The following is a 26,688-nucleotide window of genomic DNA, read 5'->3' on the forward strand; positions in this document are numbered from 1 at the left end:
TATAAACACTCCACTCTCCCTCTCAGTATTTCTTTGGTCTCGTTTCACACAACACAATCCCATGTATGTCCTGCTACCTACCTGACTCTACTCACCTGTTTAAATTTCCTGGATTGTTCTGTCTTCTTGTGTTTATCTGTGTCCTCATCATCTGTTCACCTGTAAGGATTAAGGAAAGTTATTCATCTGTTTATCTTTGACTGTCATTGTGTATGGGTGGAGTTACCGTCATCATTATCATCATCGGTCAAATCGTTCCCATCTGCTTCAATATGCATGTTTTAATAATATTAAATGTATTATTATTATTTATATATATATATATATATATATATATATATATATATATATATATATATATATATATGTGTGTGTGTGTGTGTGTGTCGCCTTCTGGTCTGTGGGGTTCCCTAACAGCAGCAAACAGTCAGAGTAATAATCCAGGCAAGGTATAACACAGAGATCAGATCAGATCCACGCTTAGAGTTGTAGCTGTTGCAAATTTAAAATTCAAAACAAGAACCATGAAACAAGACAATGACAAGATAACAGGAAACATGAACAATAACTATGAAACGCTCAGTAAGGCAGGTGTTACACTGGCAATACTTTGCAATGTGATGGTGAGATTGATCCGGTTTTATAGTGACAAACAGGATGTGTAATGTGAAGCATGACATGACCAGATTTCAAAATAAAAGACCTGACAACAAAACACAAGACAAAACCCTGACACTTAGATAATTTACAGTGCCTATAAAACAACCTATCCATACGTTTTTGCATAAATATGCATTCCCAAGCCTTTGTTATACACAATAATGGATGAATCTGCATTAAGAAAACAAAATTGATTGATGGTTTGTTATGTGTTGCTAATGATATCCTCAATCTATCCTAGCTTGACTCTTTTCTACTAACATCCCGCTTCGCGTCTGGTGGTATTTCGCCTCTACATCGTGCATTAAAATCCTTTAAAGGACAAAATCGGTATTTTACACTTAAAGCCCTGTTTTCAGATTGTTTATGATGAAATAGAACGGTTTTGACTGAAATTTTGACATATGCGGCTGCCCCGAGAATTTTCGGGTGTTTGTGTTTCACCTCCCACCCCTACAATAGGTTTAATGGTGCACTGGAACAATCCTTCCTAAAATGCTTTAAACTTTCGTTTACAAAGACGTGAAACTCACCGAGTGGTCGGGGGTGTTCACTGATATGCTCACACAAAAATCGCTGCAAATTACGCATTCCAACAGGATTTATCGTAGTTTTTGACTAAGTCCATTGACGTGTATCTGATGTGCTGTGAGGTATTACTCCGCGCCGGGAACATTGTTTGTATTCTTGCAATTGGCAAAGGCGGATTATCGCCACCACCTGGGCTGGAGTGTCTATTATTCAAGCTCTCAACGGAAGAAGAATGTACGGGTGTGAGGCGTTTGTAAAAATAGGTCCACAAGTTAACAACGAATGCTAAAACACCTGTTGGAAAGCATCTTTTGCAGCGATTCTCGTGTGAGCACATCAGTGAACACCCCCGACCACTCGGTGAGTTTCACGTCTTTGTAAACGAAAGTTTAATGCATTTTAGGAAGGATTGTTCCAGTGCACCATTAAACCCATTGTAGGAGTGGGAGGTGAAACACAAACACCCGAAAATTCTCGCGGCAGCCGCATATGTCGAAATTTCAGTCAAGACCGTTCTATTTCATCATAAACAATCTGAAAACAGGGCTTTAAGTGTAAACTACCGAACTTGTCCTTTAATGCATGGCTAGCCGTGGGGTTACCGGGGGATTTTATAACGGCTTAGAATGCGTTTCAACCAATCAGAATGATGAACCAGAATGGGCGGTTTTATAATGAGAAATAATCCACTACAAACACATTGAAGCAGAAAGTCATTTGATTCACATGTAGTGCTAATATACAATCTTATTTTTTAAACGTCTTCTGTATTAAAACTTTCATCAAGTTCATCACATTCAACCCTTTCTGCTGACAGTAACTTTTGAGAACTCTTGAGAGGCTCCATGATCTGCAATTGCTGTAAAAAAACTCTTCCATTAAAGTGAATGGAGATGATGTGACTTTTTCTTTCATTGGCTCTTTGGTAAGACAAACTTAATCATCATGATAATGTCTGTAAGAAACGCTAAAAACATTCATAAGAGCACTAAGCAAAGTTATTCGTAAGTATCTTGTAAAGTTCTTGTTCAAAATGATCACAATAGTAAGAATTGTTACATGAAAAATAACTAAATAATGAACCCTTAGTCAATCTTATTAAAGTATTAATTGTGATCTAATAAATAGTGGCTAATTTAAAAATCTCCACCCCAAAAACAGACAGAGTGTGTATCCAGAGTTTAATTTTCCAGCCATGGCTACAGCCATGTGTATAACTGAAAGTTTTGGGTGGGCTCTGCTCTTGAAAGGTGGGGGTGTATCTGTATAGAGTGAGAGGTGTAAGAGAGGAGGAGGAGGAGATTCTTCTCAAGTTTCAGCAGCTTCATGTGGGGTGAAGGGTTTGGTTTGTATTTCTGGATGTTCAGCCACCTGGAGACTTTTTGCAGGAGTTTTAGTGTCCGTCTGTAGGACACTTCAGTCTTTTTGTTTTGTTTTTTGTTATTTTTTTCTGAATTTGCCCGCATGGTTAAATATAATGATCCTGTCGCTACATCCAAGGACTTTACTGCTATTAGTGGCAACACAAGTCGCATTTGTGGCCGTTGTCAGATGCCAGGAGGACGGAGATGACCGTAAGTTTGCCCTCAAAAGTCTCTAAAAGGTTTCTGTGTTATATCTTTGTATTTTTCTATAAACATAGAGGTAAATAGGTGATGTGATGCTTTGTTAACAGTCGTGATTGAGTTCAAAGTATACTTACTCTATATGTGTTAAATAACTATACTGCAAACAAACACACAATGGACCAAGTGAATATTTTCAGTTTTGCAGGGGTCTTTTTCATTGTAATTTAGATGAGGGCTTTTTTAGGGAATGTTGAGAAACAGTGAGGATGTGTTTAGACTGGAGTGAAGATGCAGTTTGAAGTTATTCACAGCATTTAATTTATCCCTGCAGGAAATACCAGCATTAAACACACGCAGAGAGAGACCGAGAGTTGGCTTATTTGTTTATTACTGCTTATTGTATAATGATTTATTTGAAGTATTTCTGTCTGATGAAGTCTTGGTGGCCTGAAGGCTCAGCTGGTCACATTCCTCTGCTGTCAGGGGCCGGCAGGGCGAATCCAGGCTTGCTCACAATGCTGATGCTCTGAGCAATTTTCAATAGAAAAAAAACTTTTCAACCAGGGGGATTCGTCAAGACCCATTCCTCACTGTTTTTTTTCACTCGTCTGGTGTGAAACGTTGAAATCTATATATGAGTAGTTGAAGTTAGTTGTGGTGGGCAGAGTTACTGTTCCATACGGTTAAAGTGTTTCCATCTGTTTTCTGCATTACCCGCCGACTCTGATAGTCTGAGGAAAGAATGAAAGAAAGACCGTCTGGCACTCGAATGTCATTGGAAAAACATTAAAAAGACAAAAGCAGCAAGCCACATTCTTTTGTCTTAGTTTTGAAACTGGAAAGTATTCAGGTAAAATAAGGAAAAATATTCCTGTATAAACTTGAATGATTAACATTAGAAAAGAGAGTATGAGAAAATCTAAAAATGAGTTATCATTTGTTATTGTTGCAGATAGTCACATATGTGACTTCTTTAAAGCTTCATGGAGAGAGAGAGAGGGGGGAGAGAGAAAGGTCAAAGGTCAACAGGTCTCAAATAACATAAACCATCAATTATAACATTATTTGTTATATTGTAAATGGGGATAATGTCCTACACATGAATCCTGAGACACGGCAGGCAGAGACTACCCCTCATGTGTGTCCAATTCTCCTCAGTTTTCCTCTTAAACAAAAACGTATTGTTTCTATAGTCTTCAAAGCAAACGTGATGAAAATGATTGTTAATGGAATGAAGATATTGTATTGAATGAGGCCTTAGGAACGAATCAGATCAGTTTACTCTTGACATATTTAATCCGTCTGCTCACTCACAGCCACACTTCATATGTTTGGTGTTTAGATTCTGCAAAAGCTTGTGAATTGCTCAGTCTTTACTTTTCAGAAAGGCGTCATTCATTGCCATATGTGCTCTATTTGAATTTAAAGAAAACAAACAGGCCTCAAAGGTAAACAAGGAGACTGTATGCGCTCAATCTCTCTTTACTGCCATGCTTTACTAAAACTGCCAGACTCATTCATGAGCTGCTACTGACTGACCTCATGAATAAACATCAAACTATGAAAGTCCATATTCATTACAACTTATAATATATACAGTTATATATATTTTGTTTATGAAGAGGTCAGATGCAAAACCTTGTAAAAGTGCATCTGACATGTTTTCTTGTAAATTAGTTTTTTTTAATAGATTCTCCCAACAAAACAGTATTTTCTGAATGTGGGATTTAGCGGATTTGAAGCAAAAGTATTTGTAAGCATGCCGAGAGCATTTGGTTAATATCATTATTTCATTTTTGACAGAGGTTGCATTTAGCGGCTTTTGCATCTGAGCATATATATATATATACACTGTATATATAAAAACATGTAAATGGACTACAGAATCAAAACTTTTTTTGCCAATAGTTGTATTTTTTCATGTGCATGTCAAACTTTGAATTCAGTAGTCTAATTGTTTAAGGGAATCAGCTGTGTGCTGCCATCTAGTGGTATGCACTTCAAAGAGTGTGAAAGTATGATCGTTGGCCTGCAATGACAACATCTCCACTCATCTCAATTGGCTCCTGTGGAGATGAAAAAGTTTTTTACTATGTATCACCACTATTATATGCTTTATTTAAAGGATGAATCTATGATATGCCATAGATTTAAAGCATCTTTTTCTGGCTGTAAAGAAGGCAATAGTTTGTTCATTTGATCCTTCCTAACAGTGTATGAGAGTTGTTTTTCTCGTCTCATGGCTCTTCTTCTACTCACGATCACACAGAGGATCCAGGCAGCTGCGTTCAGGACGGCCAGCTCTATAGCGACAAGGATGTGTGGAAACCGGAGCCGTGTCGCATTTGTGTTTGTGACACTGGCACGGTCCTGTGTGATGAAATCGTCTGTGAGGAGCTGAAAGACTGTCCCAAACCCGAGATCCCGTTTGGGGAGTGCTGCCCGGTCTGTGCTGCTGACCCGCCTTCCCCCGGGTTGTAATTTATTTATTTTTTCAACTCTAAAAATAAATTACACTTTTTGGGATTTTTTTTTGAAAAGCACCTTAAATACGATTCTTGATAAATGCCAGATCTTTGCTTTATCATTGAATCATAACTTTGTGAAATTTATGGTTGCTTTTAAAAATAAACCCAAAATCATTGAAAACTGAGAAAAGCCTAAAGCCGAATGAAAGACAGCATTGGCTTTGTCTGGAGTGCCTATCACTGCAGGCTGCTGTGCTGATGGACGCATATGGGAATCATTTAGAGGGAACCTCACTTGAACAGATGTGGTGTAGAGTTTCAAACCTTAAGTCTTAATGTTGTGCAAGCCAGAAAGTTTAAAACAGTTCATAAATATATATGTAGGTAGGTAGATTCAAAAATATTTGTCATTATCAACTTTACAAAAGTTTGTTTCATTCATCGCAAATTAAAGCAAATGACAAAACTAACGTGACGTGCAAAAGACCAAAAAGATAGATGAGCACCTTTATCTTTTAGACGTGTTAACAGTCACAAACACACAATCTGTCATTTGTATAGATGTCCTGTTACTGACATCTGCTTTTAATCAATGAATGAGTGTCTCATTGTTTGCTACTGTAATCTGCATCGGTCACATATTGGTGGCAGCTTGTACAGTAGTTTGACCTTAATTCACAGCTGGATGAATGAATCTTATCCTGATTGATAATTTACAAATATGTAACATTTACATGTTGATATAAAGTGGATTATGCCACGTTATGTTTATTGTTTAAAAATTGCCATATTTAAAATTTACTTTTAACCATCTCCATTCGGAAAATGAAAGATTATTCTAGATAATGTACTACGTTATTTTATACGTTATTGATAGGGACATGGCATACGGATGCAAACAGAGAACTTAATGATCAAGTTAATGATATTGAAGAGAAGTGATGAACGAAAATCTAAATGTAGTTTATAATCTGTTCATATTTTCTTTATAGTCGCATGTGTGCCGGATCACACGCATTTATCAGAACACACAAATTATTTTGGCAGTAGGCATATACTGTAATAACTGCTTTGATCTTGTCACCGAAGAGTCCTTTTAATGCTGTTTTCTTTCTTTATGTATGATAACAGGGTTGCCAGGTGCTAAGGTGAGTCTGGGTTTAATATCTGTTTTTCTGATCTGACTGTGTATAAACTATGATTAGGTCTCTCGTGGTGTATCCTGTCTAGAAGTGTTGTGTTAACTGTCTGTGATGTTAGTTTATGAATGCACATCTGTGAGTGTTTGTACAGTTAATGTCATGCATGCTTATAATATTGACAAATGATTATATTACAGTAATAAACAGCCTTACTGTTTGTGAATAGCGACCTTTATTTTATGAGGGCTAATAATGCCATATTTATGGTTTAACAGGGACAAAAGGGGGAACCAGGAGACATAACAGATGTAAGTTGAAGCTTTACTGTTGATGACTGTTTAAGACATTTAGTCTGAGTGGATCTTTGCTGTCACAGTTTTTATATTTCATAGTTTTAACCCGGCACCGTTTTCAGAATTTCACCGTGTAAGAGTTTCTTTTCAGTCTGCCAGATCTGTGTGTTGATTCTGAGGATCTTTATCTTCTTCTCGTGTTTGTTTGAAACCGTTAAGCTTTTTGTAATAATTAACAGTGACTTTCTGTTGATTCTTCCCCAGGTTGTGGGGCCGAGGGGACCGGCGGGGCCTACGGTAGGAATACTTCTGGAATTCCTTAAATTCTCTGGGCTTGCTTAAGCGGCAGTGTTGCTGCTAAACTAGATATAAACTCACTCTCCTTTACCAAACAGGGACCGCCAGGAGAACAAGGACCACGGGGAGCGAGAGGAGACAAGGGCGAGAAGGTTTGCATTTGATCACTGGATATGACTTTTCGGTTTAATAGCTAGTTTAATCTCTGCGATGGTGTCTAAAGCCGTAGGGACATAACAGGCATTAATACAAAACCAGTCTGTATTTTAAATAAGACTAAATTTGGCCACACTGCAAAGAAAAAAATCGATGGCAAAACAAAGGGTTTTTTTAAACAAACAGTCAAGCTGTTTGCATAATGCATCCGCCTCGTCAGTACTATGAAGTCATTTGGTGTTTCTTTGTGACTTTAGGGAAATCCTGGCCCCCGTGGTAGAGATGGTGAACCCGGTATCCCTGGAAACCCTGGGCCCCCTGGACCCCCGGGGCCAAATGGACCCCCTGGCCTTGGTGGAGTAAGTATTTAAAGGTGTCATTTCATCTTAAAGAGACAGTGCTGATCACGTAAGCTTTGTTTACACCTGAATTCAGTGCTTGACATCATTTGACTAAAAGCTTCTTAATGATAGGTCTTAACTATTTCAATTTAGAGACGTAAAATAACAATAAAATCTTTGTCAAAATATGTGTTTTATAAAAGACTTTCATCAAGTATATGCAAATAGTTTTAATGTATTTAGATGGTTAATCTGGTTATTGCTCAGTTGCAGTCTTCAGTCTGTGTTGTAAATCTTTAAGGGTCAGAGTTTAGATTAATCCAGAACTAGCCTTCGTTATATTAGGACAATTTTTGTATTTTTTACAAACATACCTTACAAAAAAACAGTACTTGTGTGCATCTTGAGACAAAACAATGGCATCGATATATTTTAAGATATGTCAGGGCAAGATGTTTTACATTAAGGCAGTTTAAACATGCATATTAGTCTGGGATTAGGATAAACCGTGTCCAGGAAGCCACCCCTTATGTTTTATACCGTAATAAGCTTTTGTAAAGATTCATTGTTTAGTTTAATAGGTAATGTAAAGTCAGCTTAATATATTAATAATATATTATTGCAAAGATATATTTAAAACAATAGATTGTTTACAACACATGATACACAAAGTACAGGCGAACATACTATAAATAGCTTACCCCAACATTCAATTTCAATAAGCTGCATTTTGTGATGATACCTGCCTTTAGTGACGTTTCTGTGGACCTTCGAGAGGTTAACCTAATGACGTAAACCTGCGTAATGCTAACATCTAGAAGCTCAGCAGCATTAAATGTTTGTTGCTAGGTTAATTCACACCCCAATAAAGAAATGATCTCACGAAAACCAAATAATAATAACTGTGAAGCACTTTGGTAATGCACTGTAAAATTTAGCTGTAAATATGCAGCTGGTTGCCAGTAACTTACTGTAGAAGAAAAAGACTGAAAATGTTTCATGTTCATTTAACTTCGAACAAACTTTCCCAGTAAATAACATAAATGTTACAACCAGCTGCCAGTAATACTGTAATTTCTACAGAATTTGTTTTACAGTGTGAGATTGTTGATGCAAGCACTACATACGTTGTAATGTTGAAAACAGTTGTAATGTCTCCATATGTTTGTAGGCTTTTATTTGTTTTCTGCAGTAGAAGGTAGTTTCTTATATCTACCACCTCAATGGCAGGCAAGTGTTTCAAATCAGTAAAAAATTGTGTCACGTCCCAGATCACATCCAACATGTTTTGTGATTTTTGTTTAAATACCTCTTTATTGTTAAAGTGTCTAAATAAGCACAGTACGGACTTTTCTTCATCTCATCCGTTCTGATTTTTACTTCTTGCCCTCCATCTGAAGTTTGCACGTCATCAGAATCAAGCGATTGAAAAGTTCAACTGCACCTGTTGAGATGACTCACCCAGATGAGGCTGTGTGTTATCAGTTTCAGGTGGTTGTTATGTGGGAATAATTGACCAATCAGAATCAAGCATTCCAGAGCGCTGTGTAATTGACAATAAAATTCACTATGATCAAATACATTCTGTATGTTGTTTATAGTAAACAGTCAGGGTACTCTAGGGTTACCAAACATGCCATTTTACCCAGACACGTCTTGGCCATGATTTCGCATTTGCATTTGTCGACCGCATACATCACAGAGGTTCTCAAATTTCAGTTAAAAACATTATCAAATTAACATGTATTGTATTTTTGATGTATGCGACGTCCGGATGACGCACCCTAAATCAGTGTCCTGGGTAAAATGGCACGTATGGTCATCCTAGGGTACTCTAGCTGGCATTTTTTCAATAACATTGCTTAGATATAGGCTATCTTATCTGTTTGACAGCATCTCATTCATGTTCACACCGATCATACAACACTACAATTTCTCAATGGAGCTCATGAGCACTCGCTGACAGTCAGAGATAAACTAGACAATTAAATGAATACAGTTTACAGCAGAGACAATACTTCATTTATGATCTATGTTATCTTCTTAAGCATGTATATGAATAAATACTTGTACTCATACTGAATGTTCATCGTGATCACAAAACATTACAGGGGCGCGCACACCAAAGCTTTTACGCCTGCGGCCGGCGCACGTTCTCAATTGTTTCCAATGGAAGCTCAGCGTTTTTCAAATAAGCCTGCAGCTAGCAGTTTTCTTCCGCGCTGAAAACCGGCGCCCGGCGGTATTTCCGTGCTGAGCGCCTAGAGTTGAAAACCGTTGCTCTGCGTTTTTTTTTCTGCGCTCGCCGCTGAGCGTCGAGAGTTGAAAGAGATTCAACTTTGGATGAAAAGCTCTGCTCATCAATGTCAGTTCTCACGTGGCCGTCCAATCACAGTGGAGTAGGGGCGGGACAAGTATCACAGCAACCAACCGTCTCACAGCTGCCGTCTCACGGCTACCAAAGCTCTTAGCTGAAGAAAGCTGGCATTCAGCATTGTCCAGGCGTTTTCAGACGCGTTTAAAAGTTTTGGTGTGCACAACCCCTTAGTTTGGAGCAGAGAATTAGAAAAAGCTTAGTGTTTACATTTGAAGGTTACTTCTTCAACAGTGTGGTGGGGATCTCATGACAATCCAACAAGGCTTTTAGTTTTCTATAAAGGAAATCAAGCTAAATCATCTTTTAGAGTTGGGCTTTGCCATTTTTGTGACTAACACTTAATAGCTCAATATAATAATACAGTATATAGGTCTTATCCTTGTCCCAGACCAATGAGCTGCCTTTATTTAAAAACATCTTGCACTGACATCTGAACATATATCACTGCCTATGTTTTGATACCAGTATTGTTTTTTGTAAGGTATGTTTGCCTAAATGTCCTAAAATAACTAAGGCCTAGGCCTGGATTAATCTATACCCTGTCCTGGAAACTGCCCCTATGTGTAAACCCTACATCCATGTATTACTGAACTGTAGCCTATTCATATCCTTAAAATGTTTTCACAAAAAAAATGTGTTTACAGAATAATACATGTGATTAACATGCGACCTATTGACTGATATATAATGAACAGATTACATGCTAATGTAAATATATAAATTTTGTTCACTTGTTCACATTGCTTCTTATCTTATTGTTACATCTGAATTCATCAGCTGTAACTCATCGGCAGTGATACAAAGCCTCTGTCACTTTATACAATGAGCTTTAATGCCTAGTAAAGTCTACGAACATCATTAGGCAGTAAAGAGTAGCAAACACAACAACACATTGACACGACTGCAGCGGCAGTAAACACAGCCATAAAAAACATTTTATTCGGTCCCATGTGTATTTACCAACAGAAACACATTTAAAATGAAAAGGAATTAATGAATAACAAGTGAGAAATTAAAGAGTTTTAAGAGAAAATAAAACAGGCTACAGAACTGAAAAACATGGCAGTGACACATCCAACAATGAAGTCCGACTCATACAGTTGGTTATGGCGATGTTGTAGTGTCAGGCAAACAAACAGAGACACAGCATTGATACATTTTAGTGGATTCAGCCAGTGAATGAATGGTATAACTGAGAGACGGGTCTATAGGTCAAGCACATCTTCCAATTCCTTCCATTGCAAAGTCTAAGCTGTGTATGGCTTTCATTCATTTCATAAGCATGCCAACCGTTGAATGATTGTGTTTAGATAAGTCAGATGAGTAACGTTTCATTCTGATCTAATTCACTTAAACATCAAACATCAACAGTTAGTTTCTATCCAATAAAAGCAGAATATTTAAATTATTTGGCTTTTGTAAGGTGGAAACTTTAAATGATGTGGCATGAACAGTATGAGACGCATTGAAACAAACACTATCATTGTTGGCCAAAGTCTTTATTTTTCCATGTGATGTTTTTCTTTTTCCAGAACTTTGGTGCTCAGATGGCCGGTGGATTTGATGATAAAGCTAGCGCACAAATGGGTGTGATGCAAGGACCAATGGTGAGAGATTACACCTGACTGTTTGTGTCTTAAAACGTTTAGGGTCATTAACTCTTTATTTATATTTTGGCCACATTGTGGAATAATAGTAAACTTAACACCAACTACTATATAACTATGTTATATTTCATCTCCTAGTTTCCTTGTTTATATATTGGGTAGTTATGCAAGTTCTGGATTCATGTAATATACATTACAGCGCATGATTATGAGACAAGTAGGATCTTTGTAAAACCACTGCATTCACTTCTATATCAATCTCTTAAAACACAGAGATGCATTCAGGAGCTTAGACTCGCTTTACTGTGTGTGTGTGTGTGTGTGTGTGTGTGTGTGTGTGTGTGTGTGTGCCTGGTATTTTCCTGTGGTTTTAGGATACACTACCTTACTACCAGACGTTTTCATTGGCCACCACCCAGACATTTTTTTTAGAAATCATACAAATATCTGATTCAGCTGTTAAGTGTATATTTTTAAATGAATAGGCATGCAAAAAATAATTCCAATGAAAGATGTCCGTGATTTTAACTTGTGCTGAAATGGTTTGAATGGTTTGGGTTCTGTCGGGACATGCACAGGTTGTTATTTCTGTTCATATTATCACTGCTGTAAAACTTTTAATTGGTGGTAAGTCAGAGAGGTTCAGAGCACTTAGGCTGATTTCCTGCTTATGAAGGTCGAGTGAACGTCTGGAATTTTCTAAGCGTTTACGCACCATTGAGTCGCCCTAATGTCCCTACAAGCAGTGCCCGCTAAAATTTCTCATGAATTTGTGCCATGCAAAAAACAAAAACTCAGGATGAATGTATGCAAATATATATTGTGTTTTCTTTTTCAGGGACCGATGGGGCCGCGAGGACCACCAGGCCCCAATGGAGCTCCTGTGAGTTTTTTTTATGAATGAGAAAATCTGATACGGTGTATACTGTATGCTTTTTGAAGATTCAGGGAAAAAACATGCGTAAGATGATACTTTGCTTAAACACAGGTTTGCACTGGTAACTTTAATCTTCACTAAAACCTTTAGGGCTTTTCCTCAAAGACATTTCTCAACTCATCTCAGCACATTCCTTTGTCTTTCCCACTTTGTTTTCAGCATAAAATCTGCGAAAAAGATTCAGATTTGAGCAAAGAAAGCAGATGAAACGATTTTTGTTCTAGTCATGCTTCCTCTTACTGTACACATACTGATCATATAAACATTGTTTCTGGCATTGACACACACACACACGCTGTGATGGTAATTCTCTCTCTAATGCTTTAGGGCCCACAAGGATTTCAAGGAAACCCAGGAGAAGCCGGAGAGCCCGGATCAGCCGTATGTACTCTGTTACAGATGATTACAGTCAATCTTCCTTTGTGAAACGTCTGCTTACCTGAGCTGTAATAATCCATCAAATCCTTTACAACTGCAGGCTTGTTTACACTCTAAAAAATGCTTTGCATTGGGTCAAAGAGGGACAAACTCAGCCGCTGGGCTACATTAACTCAGCAAATGTTTAGATCTGACCCAACATTGGGTCACAGCATTTTTTAGAGTGTATTACAATTACACTTTTATTCCATAATTTACACATCATTTCTAAAACTATATTTTTTTACACTCCTAACTCTAACGACACCTCAACCCGCTGTCATAATTAATCATCCATCAGACACCCAAATGAACCTATGATTTTCTCTAATTTATATATCCACACCCGGACCCCCCAATATTCTCATCATGACCTTTATTGTCACTGACATTACATTAACTAATGTTAACTAATGAACCTTATTGTAAAGTCTTACCGTTATTTTTAATTACATGACCCACCTGCTCCTAGACTTCTACACACAGTTTATGTCTCATAAAGGCGGTCCGCAATGCTGGAGGTTGTTTGCATCATAGAGTGCCAAAAACCCAGTTTAGTGCTGTGCAGACCAGGGGCGCTGCTAGAGTCAGAATTAGCCCCCTGAGATCATCACCCCATAAACACTGCAAATATTTGCGTGAAAAAAACTTCTCTTTAGTTGTCCGTATTTTTTGTTTGATCTGTCTGTCCTCGTCGTTATTGTCTTGTGATTGTCTCATAGGCATTCATTTTATTGATTCAAGTTATTTCATGTTTACACACATACACATTGACATTGTACGCTGTGTTAAATTATTAATCTTTTTTTTTAAAGTAATGTTTTTGGGCCGTTTTTTGCCTTTATTAGATACATAGTATGGTAGGAGAGGACAGGAAAGTATAGGGTGGAGAGAGGGGTACAGGATCGGCAAAGGGATTCGAACTCGGGTTGCCAAAAGTGCGTCTGCACCATATGTGGGAGCACTTGCCCACTACACCATCGGCTCCAACAATCTTTTAAGCTTTTGACAATTAAGAAATAAGTTGTCATTTGGAAAAACAGTTACTGAATTGAGTGACTGACTGTATTTTGTCAACAGTGCCACCTGCAGGCCAGGACAGATACTGTACTGTTTAACAACTCCAGCTTCACAGCTGCTTTTAACAGAATAAATCAAGCGTACAATAAGCGCTGATCTAACGCAAACAGACGGAATTTGCGTACTAGAAAAAAAAAGTAAAAGCCTCCCCCAACCGCAATGGCGTAGACCGAGTGACGTATGACATTAAATTACGACCGCGTAAATTCGGACACATTTTATTTCAAAACCTTAAAAATCCTAAAGGATTTTGAAGATCATAAACTAGCAAACAATGATGATTTTGGTCTGACATGTTCACCGACAGCCAATTAATGACCACTGCAATAACATTTTTCCTCTGACAATATAGGGGAGAGTGGGGTAAGTTGTCACACTTTTCACACTGTCTAACATTTACTGAGCATCATACATCACAATGGTATAAATCTCATACCAAATGAAAGAAGGAAGCCTTGTGCACATTTGTTGAATTCATTACATTAAACACAGCTGATCAAGGTATTCAGGGTTGCTTCATAATTACAGACAGGTGTGTAGGAGCAGGGTTTCAGACACCTGACCTAGGGTTTAGGAATGCACAGTGTGAAACGACAGATTATAAATAACCAGGGTTTTCTCTTAATCCCTAGTTAAGTATGAACAGTGTGAAATGTGAAACAGATAACCCAGGATTCCATTAACCTGGGGTTTAATATAAACCAGGGTTTAGAATAAACCGGGGTTAACTATTTCCAGTGTGAAAAACATGTGACCCCAAAGTCATTAAGACAACTTGCCCCAAACTGACATGTGTGGTTTTCAAACTGGGGGCCGGGAGATGGTGCCAGGGGGCCCCAGTTTTATGACATTTTATGAAATACATTAATTTATCATGAATTCTGTGTAATTAAACCTAAAAAAATAAGGCTACTAACCAAAAAGCACTACTTTTTGTATAATTTAATGTTTTTTTGATTCAAATGTTGAGTTTTAGAACAGTTTTTTGTCACAAATTTTCTTTGGGGGGCCGCGAAGGAATGCACCTTACAGGGGGGGCCGCACGCTGAAAAAGTCTGTGAACCACTGAGTATCAAAAGACACATTATTGTCTCCTCTATTTTGTGCAAAATAATACTTTTTACCATTCATACCTAACACAGTATGTAAAGTGCAATTTTTTACTTTTTAAGACAAAAAAAATGCTAACGTCAGATTAAACACTGAAAGAAATTATTTTTTAGGAAAACATTTTCTTAGTATTTTTGTCTTGTTTTCAGTAAAAATATAAAAAATTCTTAAATTAAGATGCTTTTTCTTGATGAACAAAACGACCCAATAAAATAAGTTTAGTTTTTAGAAGTGATTTTGTGCATAAAACAAGCAAAAAAATCTGCCAATGGGGTAAGCAAAAAATCTTGAACATTTTTCTTAAACGCTTAATTCAAAGAAATTTCAAGAAAAATTTGCTCACCCCATAGGCAGATTTTTTTTTGCTTGTTTTATGCACAAAATCACTTAAATTTGATATTTTTGGCCTAAAAACTAGACTTATTTTCTTGGGTCGTTTTGGACATCAAGAAAAGCATCTTAATTTAAGAGTTTTTAGATATTTTTACTGAAAACAAGACAAAAATACTAAGAAAATGTTTTCTTGAAAATCATTTTTTGCAGTGAAGCGATCTTGACCACATGTGAACACGAAGTTGACTATAGAAGTTTTTGTCACAAAAAGTGGCTATTTGATTTTTGGGATAGTGCCTCTAGTGTTGGAGTTATGAACAGTGTGACAACTTACCCCGCTCTCCCCTACTGACAGTGTCAGAAGTTTTGAGACACAACCCTGCAGTATAACTTCATCACGCAGCTACGCCTCCCTATTACTGTTTTTCTCCTCTACCTCTTCTCCGCTACTCTCATTTTTAGGGGCGGACTTACCCATTAGGCAAAGGTCGGCAACTGCCTTGGGCCCAAGCTAACAAGGGGCTCCAAAATGTACTGTAGGGGTGTACTAAGTGAGCTGACACTTATGCCCTTGATAATCATCAAGATTTCCAGAAGCCTATCTAAATTTTGTTCAATTAGATATTCTATTTAATCATCTTTTGTGTTTTTCAGTATATTCCCATAAAAAGTGTAAACCTTATTATTACATCTTTATGAATGCGCCCCCCATTATAGTTTAGAGTGGATCATTCCATGCACTACCGCATGTGCGCGCGAAGATCAACACTGAAAGTTTTAGCAAGCAGCGCTGCCGCGAGTGAGTGCGGTACATTAACAAAAGCGCAAAGCTGCATCGAAATAAACTGACAGTGAAACGTATCCACATCCGTGATGCGAGCTTGTTCGCCACTTACTTTCACGCTTTGGATTGTTACAATAAAGTAATATGCATAGCGACAAACAGAAATATAAAGAATCCATGCTAATAAATGTTGTTTTTTCTGTATGTATTTAAAAAACACATATTTGTCTAACTCACTCTCCTTTCCAAAACTGTGGCCCTGTTGTTCTTGTCCAAATGAAGAAAGCCATTCTCAAGACTATTAATAGTGCCGAAAGCTGTGATTTTATGATTATAAGTGTATGAATATAGAATCCGGGTAACATTTATGGAGTTTTCGTTTGTCTTCACAATAATCTCATTCCTCTATTAGGCTTTTCATATGAAAATCAGTAATGTCACCCTTCTTCCCCAATATTTTTATAGGGCTCGATGGGTCCCCGTGGCCCACCTGGTCTCCCAGGCAAACCTGGAGATGATGTGAGTATTCCCACCTCTCATCTAAATGTTCATCCATCCACTTTTCTGTGACCTTCACTGACTTTCTGAGGCACATTGTTTTGTGATTATGTAACCTTTATACTATAGGGAGTAGTGCAGCGTATCACATGATAGCTGTGTGATCTCTGCATTCCTCACCTTCACAGCAGTGATGGTGTCTCCAGCTGTTCCTCCGGTCCACATGACATAACACATAATAGCTACTGTGTCTTTATGCCAGCAGGAAATGCTTTTAGACAGTTAAATGTTTTTCATTTTTCCATCCGTGTGTTGATTTCACATTATATTTGCTGATATTGGAGCTGAGTAGCATCAGGTCTCAGGAGCCATGCACTGCTCCTGGTTTGCTTGCAGCTTTATTATTAACTTCGGTTTGCTTTATTTATTTATTATTTTTTAGGGTGAAGCAGGAAAACCTGGTAATAGTGGTGAACGTGGACCAAATGGACCTCAGGTGAATTTTTTTCAGTGTTTGATCTTTGAATTGAATTCTTGCTGTGTGACTCCACGGCTCAAGCTTTTGCCCAGATGTGAGACTCTGCTGTGGATGCAGGCCAGAAAGTGAAAGGAGAGACATTCACCTCATACCTCTCTCTCTCTCTCTCTCTCTCTCTCTCTGTGTCTTTAAATACAGGGAGCCCGTGGATTTCCAGGAACACCAGGTCTACCTGGAATCAAGGGACACAGAGTTAGTACATTTCACTTTGTTCTCATGTGGATCAATGTCTAAATGCGAGATGCTGGTTGGTCAATAACTATGCTTTATTCTTGGCCTTTCACCAAGCTAGCTATTATTAGTATTACTGCACATCATTCACACAGTAGCTGATCATTGCACAGCAAAATTTGATGGTCCTCCAATGAAATGTGTCTTCTATATCTTACAGCAGCTTTTGTCACTAAATATTTGTGTATTTTATGATGTAGTGTTTAGTTAAAGAAATGCCAAATTGTGGTTTTGATCACTGATGACAAAGTTTCAGACACTATAACTAAGAGTAAAACATCTCCTGTGACTATTCACCTTATTCCACCACGCCCCTTTTTAATTCTTCGCTCTTCCGCATTTTGTCAACCGACTTCCGCTGCTAATATGGCACAGTGCATTCGGTAGCTAGTTTGGTGGTTAAAAGATTGTTTGTAGTTCACTATAACTTTAGCGAAATGACAAATATTGCTACTGCTGTAAATGTTTTAAATTAGGAGCACGGTTAAAACTTCATACGACGCTCGGATAGTCTCATTTTGTCTCATCAGTCGTCCCGTGGTTAGACGATATGAAGCGGCCGCGGCAAGTAACCTATGGGACATATTACCTCGTCCTGTCAGGAGTTGATGGATCAGCATTGGAAATTATTAAAGTACTTATGCCTACTAATATTTACACAGTGATTTCGTCTTTTTTTAAAGCAAATGTGCACCTTAGCCAGTCCAATAACAATTTTGTTTTTATGTGGTAATGTACCATGATAGAATTCATTTGCAAACTTGCCAACACTTATTCCTTCAAATCAGGAGACTTAAATCCTTTTAAGTGGAATCTACAAAGCTCACATATGGTTTAAGAAATTCCTTACAGATAATATCTGATCACATTGTAGGCTAAAGGTTTATATAACTGCATGACAGGTAACATCTGATCACATAGTAAAGGTTTAATATAAATGCACAACAGCTCACATTGTAAATGTTTAATATCACTGCATGACATCTGATCACATATGAAGGTTTAATGTAACTTTACAACAGGTAAAATCAGGTCACATTGTAAAGGTTTATAAAAATAACTATGGACTAAGAAACAGCTAACTTTTCAGCAAGACCACCCTGCAATAAATTAAGACACAGCTTTATCAGAGTCATCAGGAGCTGATCGCAAGCGTATATATTCTGGAAGCTGTTGGTGTATGTACTGGTAAAGTGCTTGGCGACTGTGTAATGGATGCAATATCAACCCCGTGTAAAGCTGACAAGGATGGTTGTTTCTGTAAATTTGTGCCAGCTCAACACATTGGAGCAGTTTCTCGGACAGGGTTTACAGGACTAGGCCTTAATTATATTAGGACATTTTAGTTTTTACAAACAAACCCTACAAAAAATAATACTGGTGCACATCTTGTGACAAAACAATGGCACTCATATGTTGAGGTATGTCAGTAGTACAAGGTGTTTTTAAATTATTGTAACTCAAATATGCATTTTAGCCTGGTACCAGAATAAGCCCTGTCAGGGAAACTGCACCAGTGTTTTCCCATATCAGATGTAGGTTGCTTCAGGTTGAGTTGTGATTTTAAGGTGTAGTTGTGGTCTGAGACGACGGATGGATCCTCCCATTGTGTTTCTGCATCACAGTTTAGGAACATGTTGTTGATTGTATCATCCTCACAGTTGTCCTCTGCTTCAATACACATCAATGCATCTGTGAAAATAATATAACCATAAACATTTTTTATGTTAGTATTTAAAATAAACTTGCATCATGAGAATTAATATATAAATTGCACCCGTACTTAAACAACAGTGTGAGAGAGAGAGATGCATTAAAAAGAGACAGTAACAGAACCTTTAACTTAAGTGTTAAATAATACGTTGTTTAATAGGTCATTATCAATATCTGAATGAGAAATGAACTGACATTCTTCCATCTGAAATCTCAGTAACTTGTAGGAATCACGTGGGCTACTGTAAAATTGTAATGTATGTACTACTATAATATCTCGTTGTACTATCGTAAATATTAAAATTTATGTGGACAATTAAAATCATTCAAAATAGTTGCATTTGATAAACTAACGTTACTGATCTTAAGTGTATTTGTAGAACGGAGTTCACAAGTCTAACTTTAGGCAAACGAACACAGTTAGCAAAGATAGCTTACCTGAAACTGGCCACCTTTTCAACACCCGGCGTGGTTTAAAGTTACCGGAACATCGTAGTCGAACCTTTACTTGGGATAAGGGTGTTCCTCAGTCGGCTTCCCGTCCGTTAAAATTGGTAAGAAACAAACATAAAGGCGCTTGAGTGAGCTTTTTAAGTTTAACGCGTCGCCTTCAGTCACTGCCTCAGCTGCTCATCATCTATGCGGCCGGAAGAACGTTGACAAAATGAACGCAATGGCGCCGCCCTTGTTGTCGTGAAAAATAAGGTGAATAGATCATTTCAAGGGATGTAAGCAACACTGGTCCAGAGGCACTTCCTGTTTCCGTTTTTTTTAACACTTGATAAACATTGGGATAAAATAAACCAACAGAACATATAAACCTGAATTAACTGAAGTTAAACAAACATTTTAAAGATAATGATATATGTGAAATAAGAAAATAACTGTCAAAAACTGTAGCAGGAAGTGTTTCTGGACCAGTGTTGTTTACATCATTTGAACTGGTCTATACGAACATCATAGGACAGTCTGGATCTTTATTATTTTAAATTGTTGACGCGTATTTTAGGCACTGACCTTCATCTTTGATGTTTGTGTGTGTGTGTTTGTGGTGTTTACAGAGGTTACCCAGGTTCTGATGGTGCTAAAGGAGAATCTGGAGCTGTTGGATCTAAAGTACGACCTCCACAAATCACATACGTTTAATATCTTCACATTTCCAGTTCACATTCATGGTTGTTTTAGTTGTTAGGAGTCTCTCAGTTTCTCTCTCTGTCTGTGTCTTTCAGGGTGAGGCTGGCTCGACCGGAGAAAGTGGGGCTCCTGGACCAATGGTACGTGTTTGCACGGCTGTGCAGCAAATGCAGAGATTTAAAACATGAATGTTATTGCTTTCCTTATTGGTAGCACTTAATTTTACAGTATGTGTACCTTGTACATATATGATAAATATGTTGTACTTGCAGATAAATGTGTGGGTACCATTCTTGGTAGTTATTATTTAACTCTAGATAAGTACTGGGTAATACCAGATACATACTTACAGTGTAAGTATACTGTAACTAACAAGAAACACTACTGTACTTACAAATGAATATACAATATAAATATATAGTACTTACATGTAAGTGTGGGTTAATGACAGGTACTTATAGTGTACATATGATAACTAATAACAAACACTACTGTACTTACAAATTTGTATGTACATGGTAAGGGTGTAGTACATACAGACCAGTGTACGTTAATGACAGCACATATAGTGTATGTATACTGAACTAACAAGAAACATTACTTTACCTACAAATTCTAAATTCTTGGTAAGTGTGTAGTACTTACAGGTCAGTGTAAGTAAATGAAAGGTACTTATAGTGTACGTATATGATAATAATAACAAACATTACTGATGTGCCATTTTTGTCCTTTATTGTACTCTTTAAACCCAAGCATTAAATACCGTACGCATTACCTACTGGGTACATTCACTAGTTAGTATGTCCATAGTAACTACACAGGACCTACCACTTAAGTTATAGCATAGTATACATATACCACTGTGAGGCAACCCCATCCATTAAATATTGTACACATTACCTACTGGGTACATTCACTAATAGGTCCATAGTTACTGCATGGAAACTAAAATAAAGTGCTGCATATTACACAGTTATTACATAGGACCACCTTAGATATAGCATAGTATGCATATGCCACTGTGAGTTATATTAACTAGTAAAATCATAAAATATGATGCATTGTAGTCTATAACTTATATTGTACATTCATTCGTATATACAGTAATGTTTCTTGTTAGTTCCAGTATACCTACACTATAAGTATATCTGGTATTACCCCGTACTTATCTAGAGTTACATAAGAACTACCAAGTATGTACCACTGGTAAGTACAGTAATGATCAGTGTTGGGGAAAGTTACTTTTTAAATAAAAGTTTTTTTAAAAAGTAACTCAAGTATTAATGTGTACATTTAAGAAGTAATGCGTTACTTTACTTGTTACTTCAGAAAAGTAATATTATTACGTAATGCACGTTACTTGTAATGTGTTACCCCCAACACTGGTAATGATATATTTAATTACCATGTAGATACTCAAAAGTAAGTACCACATATTTGTCTGTAAGTACAACATATTTACCATATATGTACAAGGTTAGTATACGTACTGTAAAATAAAGTGCTACCGATTTATTTTAGAATCAAGACAGAGAAACACGGGAGATTGTAAAGACAATTAAAACATTTTTTTACAATTATCAGAAAAACAAATTGGCAGAAAAGAACTGACACATTATATACACCAATGTAAAAGTCCTAAAAATATATACAATGTGTTAATTTTGGGAAATATGAAATAAGATCTTGTTTTATCAAAACAAGCCATTTTCAAAAAGAAACACTGGCACCTCTCATGATAAAAATGATATGTGGTACATCAACCTTTCAGCTTATGAAAATTCAAATTTAAAACACTTTTGAGAAATATTATTAAAATAATGTTCAGTCTTAATTGATAAAAGCTCATTTTATGTTATTTTTACTTGTTTATTTATCGTGGGAATAAGTTGCCCTCACATGGCCCAGGTTTAAAAGTACTATCTCATATGGGTGGTTTCCCAGACAGAGATTAGCTTAAGACAGGACTAGGCCTTAGTTTAATTAGGAAATATAACTAGTTTAAACAAACATGCCTTACTAAAAACATTACTTGTGTGCATTTTGAGGCAAAATAAAGGGCAATGATGTATTTTAAGATATGTCAGTGCAAGTTGTTTTCAGTTTGGACAGCTTTTACAATTATTTTAGCCTAGGACTAGTCTAATCCCTGTCCGGGAAACCGCCCTTTAATGTACTTAAAGCTCAGTAAGAGCTCAAACATGTCTCAATATAAGCTCAAATATTTCTCAGTATAAGCTCAATTATTTCTCAATTTTAGCTAGAACATTTCTCAGTAAAGCCTAGTTTATGGTCGCCGCGTCCGCAAGAGCGCGTTGGTGCGCTCAGCAAAAATGACGTCAACGCGGAGTGGGCGGTCACGCGCGTTGGGTGCGCGAGACCCCATTTCGCGTGGCGCTGTGCACGGCATTTTTTGTAACTTTCCGCGCGGCTCCGCATCCGAAAATGACCGAACTCGAGGCGATTCTGTCCGAGCAGGCAAGCCTGTGACGTATCTCTTTGATAAATCCAAGCAAAACAATGTATATATTTATCTGACACTCTGGAAGTAAAGTATGGAAACTTTGCAGTTTAAAACAAGAATTATTTTACATGATTCAGAATGTTTGGCTTATATTTGTATTGAATGAACCACTGGATAAGGAATAAAATATAAACCTTAAGATGTCTGTACTGTTTGTTTAGTAAAAACGTTAAAGAAATGATAATGTTTAATAAAGACATATTTAAAAGATTGTTGTTTTATTCATGTTCTCATATTTATATATATCAAACTCTAATGTTAAAAGCAGTAGGGTTGTTCCAGCGGACGACTTCTTCTATCTTCTTCTTTGTGTTTGTTTTTGACTTTATTGCTCGCGTCGCCGCCTGGTGGTTAAAAAAATAGTCCAACGGCGAGCGCGTTAACTATAAACGCCTCGTCCGTTTGGTGAGACGCGCGCGCGATCCGCGGAGGCTTGCGTTGCGGACCAAAGCGCGAGTATAACCAGCCCTTAAGAGCTCAAACATTTCTCAGTAAGAGCTTGAACATATCTCAGTTAAAGCTTGAACATTTCTCAGTAAGAGCTTGAACATATCTCAGTTAGAGCTTGAAAATTTCTCAGTGAGATTTTGAACATCTCATATATAAGCCCGAACATTTCTCAAAATAAGATAAAACATTTCTCAGTAAGAGCTTGAACATTTCTCTATTTGAGCTTGATCATTTCTCAATATAAGCTAGAACATTTCTCAGTAAGAGCTCAAACAAAATAAATGTGCATTCATCTTTGCCATGTTATTTTCATTTAGTTGACTAGTGGTATACACTGATTAAAAATAAACATTAATGGCATTAATCAAAACACTTGCTTTGTCAAATTGATAACACTGTCATTGTTGATGTCATCTTGGGACGTCGTCGCTGAGCTTTTTTGACAGCGATCGGCTGTGGAGTGTTTTGGCCCTGCTCGATTTTCGTTGACTTTGAGGAAAATAATAAAAGTTGTTCATAAGATCCTCTGGGGTCAATGTGTTAGCATGACAGAAGTCGTTGTGTGAGAACAGCTGTCGTTTTTCCGTCGCCCGAGTAGCTTACGTTTTTTCCCCGGCTCAGAAAACCACCACAGGTTTATCAATGCCATCAAAAATATATATATTTTTTTGTTTGTTTGTTTGTTGATCACGAAGTACAAAGTATATTAGGAAAACTAGGATTCTGTGTGTATTCAACGTCCCACCATTATTGTTTACCATGTGTGGAATGGTGCACTGGGACTTGTTGAGCAGATTTATGGCATTCTGCAGAGAAGGAGGAGTGGCGTTTATTGCGTTTTGGGAAAAAAGGGAGAAAAGATGACAGAATAACACAGCAGATATCAGATTTTGCGTAAAATGAAGAATTTACTTTTTAATGCTGACCTGATACAATATTGATTTTGGTGGTAACTAATAAAAAAGGGCGTTTATCACGTTTTGGAACAAAACTCTTAATTTTTCAGAGCTTGAACAATTCTTATTGTAAGCTCAAACGTTTCTCAATATTAGCTAGAACATTTTTCAATAAGAGCTCGAACATTTCTCAATATAAGCTTGACCATTTTCTAGTAAAAGCTTGAACATTTCTCAGTATAAGATCGAACATTTCTCAGTAAGAGTTTGATCATCTCTCAATATGAACTCTGTATGAAATGAACAAACTGAATATGAATGTCCTGTGCTCTTACTGTATGTCAAATATTTACGTTTGTCTAAAGAAGAAACATCTAAGACATATCTGATACCTGAATGAAATGAAGGACACTGTTGTCTATTAAGCTAGAGAAAATGGCCTTTGTATCTAAGTGATTTAGTGTTTGTATTTTTGCTCAGGGTCCTCGTGGTTTACCTGGTGAACGTGGACGGCCGGGACCTTCTGGAACTGCTGTAAGAATCACACTTACATCTATCTGTCTGTCTGTCTATCTGTTTAATAAATGTTATAGCAAAGCAGCATTTCATAACTTTTTTGTTAGAAATTAATGGAATTCAGTTATAGAGCAAATAGTTAAACAATCTCCTAACCTTACCACGATTTACAGTGGTAAGCTTACAATTATATTTAATAAACGATTAATGATAAATGATAAATTAAATGTCAGTTTGGCGTCATTTTACTTCAGCCCAAGCCCAAGAAGTAATTTGTAGTTTTATGTTTAAAAACAGAGATGGCGATATTGAGGTAGACTTATGTTAGAATGCTAACCAATAACATTTAATGATAAAAGCTGAACTTGCCTGAGTCTTAAACACTTTTATTTTCCTGCCTTTCCTGCCTTATTTTCCTGAATAAATTAGCGTCTACAAGAGTAGAATTATTAAGAATAATGTTATCGTTTTTGTAAAGATGTTTTTGGCATTTAAAGTGTATGTTGTTGCTGTTTTTGTACAGGGTGCTCGTGGAAATGATGGCTTACCTGGTCCTGCTGGTCCTCCGGTAGCGTCTGTTCTTATAGTTATTCTGTATAAATGTCTAATGTAAAGTGATGTACTTGAGGATTGTAAGCATTGTGTACATTTGTTTATTGTCTTCATAGGGTCCTGTTGGTATAATTGGAGCTCCTGGTTTCCCGGGATCTCCGGGGGCTAAGGGTGACATTCCCTACTACATTCTTAAAGTGTATCATTTCTTGTATCAGGATTGCTGAAATGAGCAGTGTTGTTGTCCTTGAGAATAAATACAGTAGTCATGTAAAAAGTCACGTCAAAAGAGGAATAATTAGTATCATGTTCATTTTCTGTTTCATTTTTTAAGGGTGAAGCAGGTCCTACCGGTGCCCGTGGACCTGAGGGTGCACAAGGACCTCGTGGAGAGTCTGGTGTCCCTGGAGCTCCAGGGCCTTCTGGAGCCTCTGTGAGTTGCCGTATATGTTTTTTCGCATGTCATTCTATCAGTGTAAACTGCACAAAATGTTAAATCTAGTATCTGTAAAGGATTAGGGCTGGTAAGTGAAAGGTAACTTATTGGATTACCAGCACCGCTGTACCCTTGAGCAAAGCACGTATTGAGATGACCATGTGATAAGTGTATTTTAAATCAGTGGTTCTCAAACTGGGAGTCAGATGGTAGCAGGGTGGCCCCAGTTTTGTGAAATGCTATGAAATATATTCATTTACCATACGTAAAGTGTAATCAGACTTATGAAACATAAGGCCACCAACCAACAGGGTTACATTTTATAATTTAATATGTTTCATCCACGCCTACCTAAAATGGCTCATTTAACACACCCATGCAGTTAGACGTCATACTGGTTTGAACATTTGAATAACACCGCCCTAATCTACACACGCAAAGATAGAGAATGTAACTTTCAATCATGCTGTAGTATCGTTGCTGCCACCATGTCTTGGAGACGCTGTGTTTTCCCCTGGGAAGGCAAACAACTTTGTTCGGCCTTCCGATTGAGGAAATATTAAGAAGCCAGTGGTTAGGTTTTATTTACAACACTGTTTCAGAACAGTACAGCTTAAATGTCACATTATGAAAGGACTAGCTACTTTCTAAAGACTGGAGAGTTACAAGGCTGGATGTACACAAAGGCTTTGTCTAAAAAGTGAAGCGATTCCAACTTTACAGATTCAGCCTCATATTGATAAGGTAGTATATACTATAGTATCTCCTGGCTCTCACTATTGCTTCGGGAGGTCATCTTTCAAAACATGGTAATTAATGTCACATTTCCGTTTACGTAATTCGGCCAATCACAACGCACTGGATAGCTGGCCAATCGGTTCACATCCATTCACACAGCGCTTTCTGACAACGATGATCTTTGCACAAAACAACCTGTTACAGATGAGCGTGACTTAGGGATTGTACACACCAAAACTTTTAAACGCGTCTGAAAATGCCTGGAGGACACCAGGAGCTTTTCACCCAAAGATGAATCTCTTTTAACTCTCGATGCTCAGTGCCGAGTGCGGAAAAAACGACAAGTGCCGGTTTTCAGGGC

At 37.4% G+C, this 26,688-nt stretch overlaps 1 protein-coding gene and 1 long non-coding RNA gene across 2 annotated transcripts in view; one reads left to right on the forward strand and one right to left on the reverse strand.

Moving 5' to 3' along the window:
- Positions 1 to 2,508: 2,508 nt before the first annotated feature.
- Positions 2,509 to 26,688, forward strand: part of col2a1b (collagen, type II, alpha 1b) — a 58,881-nt gene continuing 34,701 nt past the window's right edge. Inside the window, exons 1-19 of the mRNA XM_073875802.1 lie at positions 2,509 to 2,765; positions 5,029 to 5,231; positions 6,358 to 6,375; positions 6,645 to 6,677; positions 6,927 to 6,959; positions 7,058 to 7,111; positions 7,373 to 7,474; positions 11,366 to 11,440; positions 12,279 to 12,323; positions 12,705 to 12,758; positions 16,567 to 16,620; positions 17,042 to 17,095; positions 17,276 to 17,324; positions 20,139 to 20,197; positions 20,311 to 20,355; positions 24,566 to 24,619; positions 25,125 to 25,169; positions 25,270 to 25,350; positions 25,488 to 25,586. Coding sequence (XP_073731903.1) covers positions 2,669 to 2,765; positions 5,029 to 5,231; positions 6,358 to 6,375; positions 6,645 to 6,677; positions 6,927 to 6,959; positions 7,058 to 7,111; positions 7,373 to 7,474; positions 11,366 to 11,440; positions 12,279 to 12,323; positions 12,705 to 12,758; positions 16,567 to 16,620; positions 17,042 to 17,095; positions 17,276 to 17,324; positions 20,139 to 20,197; positions 20,311 to 20,355; positions 24,566 to 24,619; positions 25,125 to 25,169; positions 25,270 to 25,350; positions 25,488 to 25,586 — 1,254 coding nt within the window. The 5' untranslated portion in view covers positions 2,509 to 2,668. The remainder of the gene's footprint in view (positions 2,766 to 5,028; positions 5,232 to 6,357; positions 6,376 to 6,644; positions 6,678 to 6,926; positions 6,960 to 7,057; positions 7,112 to 7,372; positions 7,475 to 11,365; positions 11,441 to 12,278; positions 12,324 to 12,704; positions 12,759 to 16,566; positions 16,621 to 17,041; positions 17,096 to 17,275; positions 17,325 to 20,138; positions 20,198 to 20,310; positions 20,356 to 24,565; positions 24,620 to 25,124; positions 25,170 to 25,269; positions 25,351 to 25,487; positions 25,587 to 26,688) is intronic.
- On the reverse strand, positions 18,318 to 19,788 carry LOC141369441 (uncharacterized). Its single transcript, XR_012373135.1, has 2 exons — positions 19,520 to 19,788; positions 18,318 to 19,060 (listed from the first exon to the last, which is right to left on the reverse strand). It is a non-coding gene; the product is annotated as an uncharacterized lncRNA (long non-coding RNA).

This window comes from Misgurnus anguillicaudatus, chromosome 14 (assembly GCF_027580225.2).
Source record: "Misgurnus anguillicaudatus chromosome 14, ASM2758022v2, whole genome shotgun sequence".
Lineage (NCBI taxonomy): Eukaryota > Metazoa > Chordata > Actinopteri > Cypriniformes > Cobitidae > Misgurnus > Misgurnus anguillicaudatus.